The sequence below is a fragment of the Miniopterus natalensis genome, chromosome 5 (assembly GCF_054644295.1).
Source record: "Miniopterus natalensis isolate mMinNat1 chromosome 5, mMinNat1.hap1, whole genome shotgun sequence".
NCBI lineage: Eukaryota > Metazoa > Chordata > Mammalia > Chiroptera > Miniopteridae > Miniopterus > Miniopterus natalensis.
The window spans coordinates 39,921,971-39,934,057 of NC_142085.1; the positions used below are offsets into that span (position 1 = coordinate 39,921,971).

A 12,087-nucleotide genomic window follows, 5' to 3' on the forward strand; every position below is an offset into this window, starting at 1 on the left:
TAAAGATGAATTAATAATTGCAGGCAGAATAATGTTACTGTTAGGGGGAATAAGGTTACTTTCCTGGGCTTTTTGGCAATGTATCAGGTTGCTATCTTCATGGAATTGTTTATAAATTAGTTTTTAGCAGTGCTTATCATTCATTTTACTAGCAAAATAACTTTTTTTCAGTGAAATTTAATAGGACACCCCACTACATAAAACAGGCCATAAAATGCAACTGCTGACAGGTTTGTTGGGGCCTAAACCCACAGATTTGGTTAGCCCTTGACATCTCACCCAGCACAGGCCCTGGAGGGTGGTGCCCAGGCAGCATGAAGCGCACTATGAAAATCATCATCACTTCACAGCATCTTTATGTATTAAAGATGTTAGTATACATGTAAGACTCAAGGCTTCAAATAAATTACTCAGAAGGCCTCTTTACTGCAAAATAAAACAAAATTCATCTCTTCTCAATTTACTCAAACACATAATATAAAATTTTTCACAGGTGCATTTTAGGGAAACTGCCCTTTTAAGTAGTCAAGGAATGGATACAGCATTCACTTAAAACAAATACTAACTATAGTAATTCCTCCTATAATAGATGCCAATATAGTGCAAGATATCAAACACACATCAGCAGTGATCAAGATTATTTTTTATTGCACATTTACTTACAAGTTTGCCTCTTTCAAGTAGAGCTAAACCTCAAGTACTGTTAGTTGCAGCCATATTTCCATCATCTGAATTAACGCAGTGAATTTCCTGTGTGTTCCCCTAGGCTCATGTCCCAGAAACTAGAACATTAACCTTCCCAATCTGTCCAGGAACTAGAGCACACATTTAACGTTTTTTAAAAATTTAACCACTCAAAAGTAAACCAAATAGCGTACTGTAAAGAAAACAAACAATGTATATGTCTATTTATATAACCCAGGCTCAGAGAAATTCTGATAACATAATATTGTAAAGTAACCATAAACCCATCTTCTTCTAAATTATTTAATTCTTGTAATGTATAATTAAGCATTTATTTCAGAAAATTTTAACACTGGAAAACTGATTCTCTCACAATTAGGCTTTTATAAGGTCTCCCCTCCCACTAAGACACAACCCACAATGACTCCAAATCTTATAAAGAAACTATTATCTTGGACTAAGCTATTCAGAAGTGTTCATATTTCCTTTTCACTGTACTCCATAGTTTAATGCAAATGGAGAATATGCTATCCAAGCTGAAATAATATGGCATTTGAGCATTCAAACTTTAAACAGACTAGAATGTTCACGGCTTGATGAAAAAAGACACAAAAATGGAGAATTATTGTAGTAAACACAAAATTTTGGACATTAATGGATCAAAAATAATGGCTAATACTCCTACTTTAAGCTCACCAATGTTATATCAAAAAAGAAGTGACAACAGATATTTGGCAAAAATCTTCTAAATTATTTAGCACAAGTTTTCAAATGGAAAGTTATTATTAATGCATCACTCCTAAATTTTACACTTCAATTGCTTGTTTTCCTTTTCAGACCTATTCAGAAGAAATGTTTCTACTTAAACTTAATCTAGTTTTTCCTCTCATACACTTTTACATAAAATTACTAAAATCACAAGTCTAAGGAATTTCTTTTTAATCACACAAATATTATATGCTTGAACTGCAGTACAGAAATTAGATCTTTCTTATTCTACCTAGAATGATCTGTTACCAAATTTGTAAGAACTCTTCCACAGCTTTTTATAACAATCACGATTTATGAAAAACACATCTCAATTCCACAGCAAACTAGCATCCATGCTTATTCCACATAGGTACTGCCAGTGGTCCCTGTGGTGTCCTTTCAACAATGACAAACTCATCAGGGTTGCCAAACGCCTCATAGAAAACCAATAAATCTTGTATTGCATGCTCCTCGATCTGAAAGGAGGGAAGAAGAAAAAAGGGAAGAATCTTTTAATTGCCAACTAAGCAGAATTATATGAGCTTTCCAATTTCCTTCTCTGGAACTACTACTTTCTATAAATACAACATAGCAGAATTAAATTAGGTATCCTACTATCCCCCTTGGCAAGGAGAAGGCTTGAGGCCTGACCTAGGATAATTAGATACCCACCTTTCCTTGAATTTTAATCTTGAGTAGAAGAAAAAAGAAACTGAAAATAGATGTTGAAATTCATTCATTCCAATAGTTTCATTCTGTGAGAAAATTTCTGTTATTGTAAAAGTCTTCATATTCTTGCTTCTAAAGTCTCTAGGGCAACTATGGGTCTTTGTTCCCAAGCCTGGCTTTTTGGTCTTTCAGCTTAAGTCTATGGAATCTTAATATCCCTCAAATAAATTTTCTTTTCCTGAAGTAGGACAGAATTGGTGTGTGTTGTTTTAAGAACTCTTAATGAGTCTTACTGAACTTCTGGGGCAGGTATAATATGCTAGATAATGCCAAGTTCTCTACAGGTCATTTTTAAATCAGTTCAAAGAATCACCAGTGCTAAAAATATTAGCTTTGTCATAATTTATTAGTTCTAAATTAGTTATCTTGAATGCTTCAATTAATACTTAAATTGCTGAATCTCAGTTTATTTTTACATTGCATTTACATTTTGAACTGATAAATATATGCACCTACACAAAGCAAATGAACATAATTTTCTTAAGATCTAAGGATAAAATGTAGTGTCTTTCTTCCCCGAATTAAACCCGCATAGGTATGTTCTTTACCTGAATCAAAGCCAAGGGTTTTTCTCGACTTCTGATGAGTGCAGCTTCCTGTTGTAGTTCCTCTTCTACAATAGATGCAAAAGTGACTGGGGCTACTACAGGCGGAGCAGCCAGTGAAGAAGACAACCAAGGACTGAAAGAATAATGAGTTTTCATTCATCTTCCCAAGTTTTGCACACAATATCTCCCCTGAAATACTCTTTAACAGTGTTACATTTTTCCCTGGTGACCTACAACATAAGTGACCTGGAAGCTTTTGCATTCCATTTATAGCATGATGGGGTGTGAAACAGAAAAAAGAATTAATATTTCATTTGGATCAGTGCTACAGAGAAAACTTTGGAAAACACCAAAAAGTGGGATATGGCAGAAGCAATATAACAACAGAAAGGTAACTCAAACTGTGGAGCACAGAGTATTCAGATAATACATTCTATCCCATATCATACTATTCCTAGTTGTTGTTTTTTTAAATGTATCTTTATTGATTTCAAAGAGAGGAAAGGAGAGGGAGAGAGAGAGATAGAAACATCAATGATGACAGAGTCATTGATCAGCTGCCTCCTACATGCCCTCTACTGGGGATCGAGCCCACAACCCAGGCATGTGCCCTGACCAGGAATCGAACCACCATCTCCTGGATCATAGGTCAATACTCAACCGCTGAGCCATGCCGGCCAGGCTATTCCCAGTTTCTTAAATTCTCTTTCATCAGTGCTAAGCAATAGCCTACCTTTCGAGGCCCCAAAGCTAATCAATTAACCTTACTTGTGACTGTCCAGAAGTGGTACATCTGAAACATGGTTGCCTTCTGGTCCTGGGGTACCATGAGTAGAGCATCTGCAAAACAAATGCCAAGTAGAAGATTAAAGCTTCTAATAACATTAGTAAAATTGCTTATTAATAGAAATATAGCCCAGCTGGTGTGGCTCATGGTTAAGTGTTGACCCATGCACCAACAGGTCGCAGGTTTGATTCCCAGTCAGGGCACACGCCTGGGTTGCAAACTTGATCCCCAGTAGGGGACATGCAGAAGGCAGCCAATCGATGTTGCATCGATGTTTCTCTCTAAAAATCAATAAAAATATTTTTTTTAAATAAAAATACAGAGGAAGAACTGTAATCCCTTGACTCAGGGACAAATTAATGTGTGCAGTCAGACTTACCTTGAAAATTATAAGCAAAGAAAAAAAACCCTGTATGTACTTATAAAATCTTGTATATAAAATACCATAAGGGAAGATCTTGCAAGAAATGGTCTACTTTTTTTCTTTATCCTCACCTGAGGATATTTTTTCCATTGCTTTACAGAGAGGGTGGAAGGAAAAGAGAGACATCAATGAGAGAGAGACACACTGATTGGTTGCCCCCTACACACGCCCGGACCAGGGCTGGAGATCGAACCGAAATCAAACCAGGGACCCTTCAGTCTGCAGGCCGACACTCTAACCACTGAGCAAACCAGCTAGGGCCTAAAATGGTGTACTTTTTAAAATAATATTCATATAGCCATTTATTGTAATCAAACATACATTTGGAAATTCAGACAACTTTGTGAAGAATGTTTTACATTAATATTTTATGACTAAAACATGACAAATTCGCACTACATTCCAAAATACAGCAGGTCCTAGAATAACATCATTTCATTCAACATTGTTTAGTTATAATGTTGATGAGATGCAGTAGCAACTTAACTCTTATTTTTATCAATTCATCTATGGTAAAATTGGTTTCATTATACCTCTTTTAAAGTTGCAGAACCTACCAATGATGTTAAATGAGTACTTATTTTATATAAAAAAAACATAATTAGCAGCCAAATTATGTGAGCAACTAATACATAATCTAAATTTTGTGAGTGACTAAAATATAGTAAATAGTTTGACAAGCTAGGAATTATAGATAGGACAGAAGTATAAGACATGATCTCTACCTTCTAAGAACTCACAAACTAGATGAGGAAACAACATATAAAATGACACGTAATGCAACAGAATTTAAGACAGTACCTAACAAACTGAGGTCTACTACCATAAGGACTATAATAAAAAAGATCTGGTCATTTGAGAGGGTCTCAAGAAGGAAGGGGTGTAATATGAGGAGAGTAGGAAGCATTCCTGTAAGGGAAAAAATTAACAAAGGCACTATAGAGATGGCCCTAATTGCAGAATTTTAGAGTGAGAAAAGTACTGTACCTAGAGATTATCTGGATTAATCAAATGCCCTCTTTCAGCAATGAGCAAACATAGCCCTAGACAGGTTTAACAACAAAGTCTGGGAATGAACAAACAGGGCCTAAAATACTGACCTCCTGATATATTTATGGACATTTGTTGGGTATGTGGCAGCACTATGGTGCTGAAAATCAGGCTGATTAAAATTCAGTCCTTTCCCCTCAAAAAACTCTGGTAGGGAGATTTTTAAATGTATTTAAGCAATGATAACAACATGAGAGTACTATAATTGCTATCTATACCAATATGTACAAAGTACTATGGATTCACAGAAGAAATTAACATAATAGGGAAGAGGGCATATGCTGTTGGCTTCACTGATGAAATGACATTAAAACAGAAGAGAGTGACATTGAGGTAGGTTTCAGTCATACAAATACATGGACAAATACATAAAAGATTTTGGTGGCTTAAGTAAAGGTAGACTGTTCTCATCAATAAACAGAAGAGTATGGAAGAGATTAAAAGGGAAATAATGTTAAAATGAAACAGAAGGACCAGGACACAAAATGCACTGAAAGCTAAAATGTTTAGATCTGATGTGTGGGCAGTTACTGAGAATATTCCGTATACTTATCTCACTTAATCTTTGCAATACTGTGAAGACAGCAGGTACTATTTCCCTTATACTGATTAGGAGACTAAGACCCAGAGTATTATGTAATTTGCCTGATTAACAAATTGAGTAACTGGCAGAGACACAACTCAAATCCAGGCCTTTTTCACTCAAAGTATGTTTTCCGCCATCACAAAGCTACCTCTATGTTTAGGATGTCCCTTAAATACATTCCACTGTAAGTGTCTTCTTATTCCTTAAGGACTGGCTCAAATAGCACCCCTTCTCTGCTCCTACAACACAACTACTATTATAGAGCTTCACACGCTGTATTAATATTATTTGTGTGTCTGTTTTAACTACTAGGCCAGTCTCCTAAGGTATAGGACAGTGTTTCATTCATCTCTGTATCTCAATGTCTAGCAGAACACTTGGAACATAGTTTTTTGTGAAAAAGTAATTAGAGAATAACTGAAGCAGAAAGCCAAAGGATCTTAAGAATGTGACAAAATGAAAGCAGAGTTTTTGAGTTTTTTTGTTTTTTAAGGTTCCTTATTCCTTTGAATTACTAGTAACTTTTTTCTTCCAGATGTAGGTGATGAAGTACAAATAGGTATAGTTATAGGGTTCTTAGTTTTAATGAAGTTCTATGACTTGAAACCTGTTGGATACCTGACCTATGACATACAAAGTAAGTCTCCGGGGTGAAATTAGACAATCAGAAGAAAAATAAAGCCAAAAAAATGAACTAGAAAGCTGTTGGGGTAAACATATGAGATGATGAGAATCTAGTTTAAAATGGCTGTAAAATACATTTTAAAATTCTACATTCTGATGGAATAAATAACTACCTTAGACAGAGACTAAATACAAATTCCCTTAAGTTCCGTGAATGGACTTAAAGTCAGTCTAAGGCTGGAGATTACAGGCCTAACATAGGACAAACATATAATGACTTAAGTGGTGCTCAAAAGTCATCCTGGTGTCCAGAGATCAGCTAAAGTGTTTTGAAACTTTCAAAGAAAAGGAAAAAATAATAATGTAGAATCAATTATTTAATTGTGAAGAAGAGAGAGCTACAAGCTCTGTCTTAGAAAATGGTATGTCATTGGCTAACAGTTGAATATTAGGACTAAAGTATCTTATATAGATAAGCTCTGATTGCTTAACTTTGATTTAACAAGGCCTAAGTATAACAACTTATCTATGAAACATTTTGTAATTTATAAAGTCCTTTCATAAACATTATTAAGCCTTATAATAAACCTACAGGATAGGCATTACTGTTTTTATTTCATATATGATGAAACAGAGATTCAAGAAAGAGGCCTATTGTAAGAGTTAGACTAAAACTCAAATCTGTTTCATAAAATTATCTCAGAATTCTTTCTACTAATGATTTTTCAGTGGATAATCTCATTAATTATAAATTTACCCAAACAACTTGAAGTCTGTCAAAATTTCATCTTAAAATGAAGCAAAGTTGTTAAGTAAAACAGAGTTATAATTAAGCAAATATAAAAAATATTCTAAACTTTCAGGTAATAAATATAGCATTATTAAGCTTAAAGTATTTGCAACACAGAAAGACATACCGATAGACAATTTGTATAAAATTTATTAGTCTTCTAAAAATAAAAACAACATCAATATTACAGCAAAGCTGTCTTTCAAAAATTTGTTCAAACTGAAGAGCAGTAACCTTGCTGAACTTTAAGAGAGCAATCATATTACTTTTTGCTCATACAGTTGACTTTCTAAAAAAGAATTTTGTACTAGCTTAACTATAAATACTTTTACATAAGATTAGAGCGGATATAACAATTTTTGTATCACAAGTAGTTTTTCTTACTAATTAGAAACACAAGAGTATATGTTCTGCTCAGAATTACATAAGGAGGTATTTCAGTAAAAGGAAAATGAAAGAAAATATTTTAAAATGAAAAAGAACATAAGTAAACAATAAACATAGAAACTGCATAAATTCCTCTTTTCTACATTTTAACATCCCCAAATAACAAAGCCATTCTTGGATTTCCCTGGCCTTTTGGGGGGAAAAAAATCCACATTTTCTACAATTAAAACAAGAATGTATGATTGGTGGAATTTCCTGAGATAAGCTCCCTAATCTCTACGCCCCCACCCCAATTCCCTAAAGGACTATAAGCATTCCTGTCTCCTTGCTTTAATTCCCACCATTTCCTCTGTTTTCACTGCCCCTTCTCTCTTCTTTTAAAAATCCCATCCTATTTTCAAAAACTGTGGCAATAAAATGTATCAATATTTTTTCTAATATTATTTATATGGCCATAAAGATAATGATCAAATATCTGGGACTGGATACAAAATGTGTGTATGAACTAATCATACTCAAGAGCTTCCTCGTCAATGAAGTTTGTCCTTACAACTGTAGCCCAGTCATTGTTTTTCCTTCTCTGAACCACTCGTTGGCACTTAATCAGATACTGCTCTGTGACTTCTTTAGTACTGTTAAATTGTGCTGTAATTTCATTCTTATTCTGTCATTTAACTTTCATGTGTGCATATTTAGACTTACCAACTACATTTCAAACACATTTAAGGCTGAGCCTGTGTATTACACTTTTATATATACCCAAGAGGCCAGCAGAATGTTGTACATATATCAGGTGTCCCATAATTTAGTATATTAATAAATATTTTACTTTATCTGTTATTTCCTTTTAAAAACTCACTTATTACATATGTTCTATGGTGAAATTAAAAATGAAAACTCAAGCTGTTTTCTCTCTCAGTAATCAGATGATAACACACAGCTATTTAAAACATCAACTTCCACTAACAAACACCCACCGTATGGATGGCATGATACTATCATATACTCCTCTAACTAAAATTTCCAAAATAGTACAATAGCATATATTACTTTTCACAATTAAGAGCCATGATGTTATAGCACACTCTAGTGATCAACTATGAAACCACAGATCCTTAGTATTTTAAGAGTTCCATGACAAATAAAAATATTTATCCCTGCCCTGGCTGGTGTGGCTCAGCTGGTTTAGCGTTGTCCCATGCACCAAAAGGTCGTGGTTCGATTCCCAGTCAGGGCACATGCCCAGGGTTTGATCCCCGACAGGGTTGCATATAAGAGGCAACCAATCAGTTTCTCTCTCACATCGATGTTTCTCTCTCTTTCTCTCCAGCTTCCTTCCTCTCTCTCTAAAATCCATGAAAACATATTTTAAAAATATGTTTATCCAAAGAAAAGAAATTTTAATGTGTAGTTTAAATATTTAAAGTATTTAAAAATTACAAAAATGAACTTCGTACTTTAAAACTTACACATCTAAGGACTACAATAGAACTTGCTATTAGAAACAAATGTTACTTGAGACAGCTACAATTTATTTCATTTATTTATCCCACCATTCACTAAATGCCGAGTACCTAGTAAATTCTAAGCATTGGTGAAGAGCAAAAAGATCAATCTTCCTTGCTCTCAATGAACTATGTAGTTAAACATAAAGACATTAAGATACTTGTAGCAGAAAACATTAAACAAAGATTCCCACTAATAAAAAGTATAACTGTGAAACGTGTGATGAGTGGGAAGTGTACTGAGAATACACGTAACAGGAAACTAACCCAAAAAGGGAAGTCAGACTTCTCCAAAGAATATGACTGAATAGAGACTGAAAGAAGAGTCAGTCAACTAGTCAAAGGGTACGTAGGTAGAAAGAAGTAAATGGCATTTGAGAAACTAAGAGAAGGCCAAGATGGCTAGAATACAAAGATCACGTTAAAAGATAAAGCTAAAGAGGTTGGGAGGAGCCAGACTAGGTAGGCCTTGAAGACCATATAAGAATTCTAGCTTTTATCCTAACAGCAGTAACATCTGCATTTTAAAGAGAACACAATGGCGCAATATATTGAAGGAAAGGAAGAAAGGCTATGGCAGGACCAGTCTGGAGGCTCACTCAGGTGACCAGGTAAAAGATCACAGTAGTCTAAATGAGGGTGATAGCAGTGGAGATACAGCTTAGTCTATGGATTTGAGAAATATTTATGAGAGAAAACTGGCATGTCCCAGTGATAGACTGGACATTGGTGAGGAAAACGGATATGTCAAAGATGTGCAAATGCCATTTATCAAGGAAGATAAATAGGAAAAGTGGGCTGTTTAATATTTTGTCTGTATATTTGATTGATTTTGGTTTTATGAGAGAGGTATTAGGAAAACATCAAGTTTGGATTTGGACATAAAGTTTAAGGTGTTTTTGAACATCCAAATAGGATAGAGATGTCAAGAAGGCAGTTTAACTAAGTCTGAAGCTCAGATGATAGATGTGGGCAGGTGACATAAACTTTGAGTCTTTAGTGTGTAGCTGATAACTGAGCATAGGAGCTCCTGGAATAGATAGCATAGAAAGAATGTAAAGTGAAATGAGAATATGACCTGTAATTGAACTTCAAGTACAATGAGTCATATAAAAAGTCCATGGTGTTGGCAATATGGAGGTCACTGATAAACTTAGCCTGAACTGTTTCAGCTTAGTAATGGGACTGGAAGCCAGAATAATACTATTAAGTGAGTGGGAGCTGACAGCCCTTTTGAGAAATCTGGCTGTGAAAGGAGTAGGGGATTGGTAAGGATAGGACAACTGCCAGAAGAAAATGTGGAGGTTGAGAGAGGGATTGATTATCTTGCCCAGACCACATGAGAGAGAACTGAGCATATTCAAAACCAGATGGGAAAAATCTACTTAAAGGGAAAAGGTTGAATATCCACAAGAAGAGACAGGTAGTTCATAGTTTAAGGATTCTGAAGTGTCAAGGGATTAAGATACAAGTAAAGGTATAAATATTAGCCTTATATTGAAAGGATAACTCTTCTACTACAAAACAAAAGATAAGATGAATACAAATAGTTACATTTCTTTCTACTTGAAAACATGGTAACAGGACATCATTCATCATACAACTTACAAAACCAATGATATTCCTGTGTTTTTCTTATACAAAAAAGGCTATATACTATATTTAGAGGATAATAAATAACCAAATTAAAAAATATTTTTTTTTCTAATTAAAAAATTTGTCTGGAATAGACCTACTTAATGAGAGATGTGTACATAATGACTAATTTTGAATACAGTTTACATTCAATGTTATTCTGTATTCGTTTCAGATGTACAGCATAGTGGTTAGAAAATCATGTACTTTACAGAGTGGTGCCCCCGCTGCTTCAAGTACCCAACTGGCCCAATACAGTGTTATTACAACATTCTTAACTATATTCCCTATGCTGTAATTTACATCTCTGCGACTATTCCGTAATTACTAATTTATATTTCATAATCCCTTCACCATTTTCACCCAGCTCCCCAAACCCCTCCCCTCTCTCAGTAGTAAATCTGCTCTATGTATCTGAGTCTGCTGCTATTTTGTTTATTTTGTTCTTAGATTCCACATTTAAGTGAAATAATATGGCATCTGTCTGTCTCTGTCTAACTTAGTTGACTTAGCATAAGAAGCATAATACCACCTAGGGTATTATGCTGTTGCAAAAGGTAAGATTTCACTCTTTTACAGCTGAGTAGCATTCCACTGTGTACATGTACCGCAGCTTTTTAAAAAAATACATCTTTATTGATTTCAGGGAGAGGGAGAGAGTTGAAACATCAATAGTGAGAGAGAGTCATCGACTGGCTGCCTCCTGCCCGCCTCCAACTGGGGATTGAGCCCGCAACCCGGGCATGTGCCCTGACCAGGAATCGAACTGTGATCTCCTGGATGCTAGGTTGATGCTCAACCGCTGAGCCACTCCTGGCCATGCCATGTACCACAGCTTTTTTATCCACTCATTTATTGATAGGCACTTGGGTTGCTACCATAGCTAAGGCTATTGTAAATAATGCTGCAATGAACACAAGGGTGTATATATTTTTTCGCATTCATTTGTGTTTCAGGTTTTTTCAGATATATACCTAGAAGTGGAATTGATGGGTCATAAGGCAGTTCCATTTATTTTCTGAGAAACCTCCACACAGTTTTCCACAGTGGCTGCACCAATCTGCATTCCCATCAACAGTGCACTAGGGTTCCCTTTTCTCTATAACCTTGCCAACACTTGTTTAATTGATGATAGCCATTCTGACAGGTGTGAGGTGTTATCTCATTGTGGTTTTGATTTTGCATTTCTCTGATGATTAATGATGTTAAGCAACTTTTCATGCCTACTGGCCATCTGTATGTCTTCTTAGGAGAAGTGTTTATTCAGGTCCTCTGCCCACTTTTTAACTGGATTTTTTGTTTTTCTGGTGTTGACTTGTCTGAGTTCTTTATAAATTTTGGTTATTAACTCCTTTTGGAATATATCATTGGCAAGTATCTTCTCCCATTTAATATGTTGTCTTTTCATTTTGTTGGTTTCCCTTGCTGTGCAAAAACATTTTAGTCTGATGTAGTCCCATTTATTTTTACTTTTGTTTCTCTTGCCCAAGAAGGTAAGTCAGAAAAAATATTGCTAAGAGAAATGTGAGAGATTTTACTGCCTCTAATTTCTTCTAGGAGTTTTATGGTTTCAGGTTTTATATTTAAG

At 35.1% G+C, this 12,087-nt stretch overlaps 1 protein-coding gene across 4 annotated transcripts in view; it reads right to left on the minus strand.

The window, feature by feature from the left end:
* Positions 1-631: 631 nt before the first annotated feature.
* IBTK (inhibitor of Bruton tyrosine kinase) overlaps positions 632-12,087 on the minus strand; it is a 70,224-nt gene continuing 58,768 nt past the window's right edge. For all 4 annotated transcript variants that reach the window (XM_016207351.2, XM_016207352.2, XM_016207349.2 and 1 more), the window contains 3 exons: positions 3,480-3,551; positions 2,712-2,844; positions 632-1,910 (listed from right to left, as the gene is read on the minus strand). In XM_016207351.2, the coding sequence (XP_016062837.2) occupies positions 1,779-1,910; positions 2,712-2,844; positions 3,480-3,551 (337 nt within the window). In that variant the 3' untranslated portion in view covers positions 632-1,778. The remainder of the gene's footprint in view (positions 1,911-2,711; positions 2,845-3,479; positions 3,552-12,087) is intronic.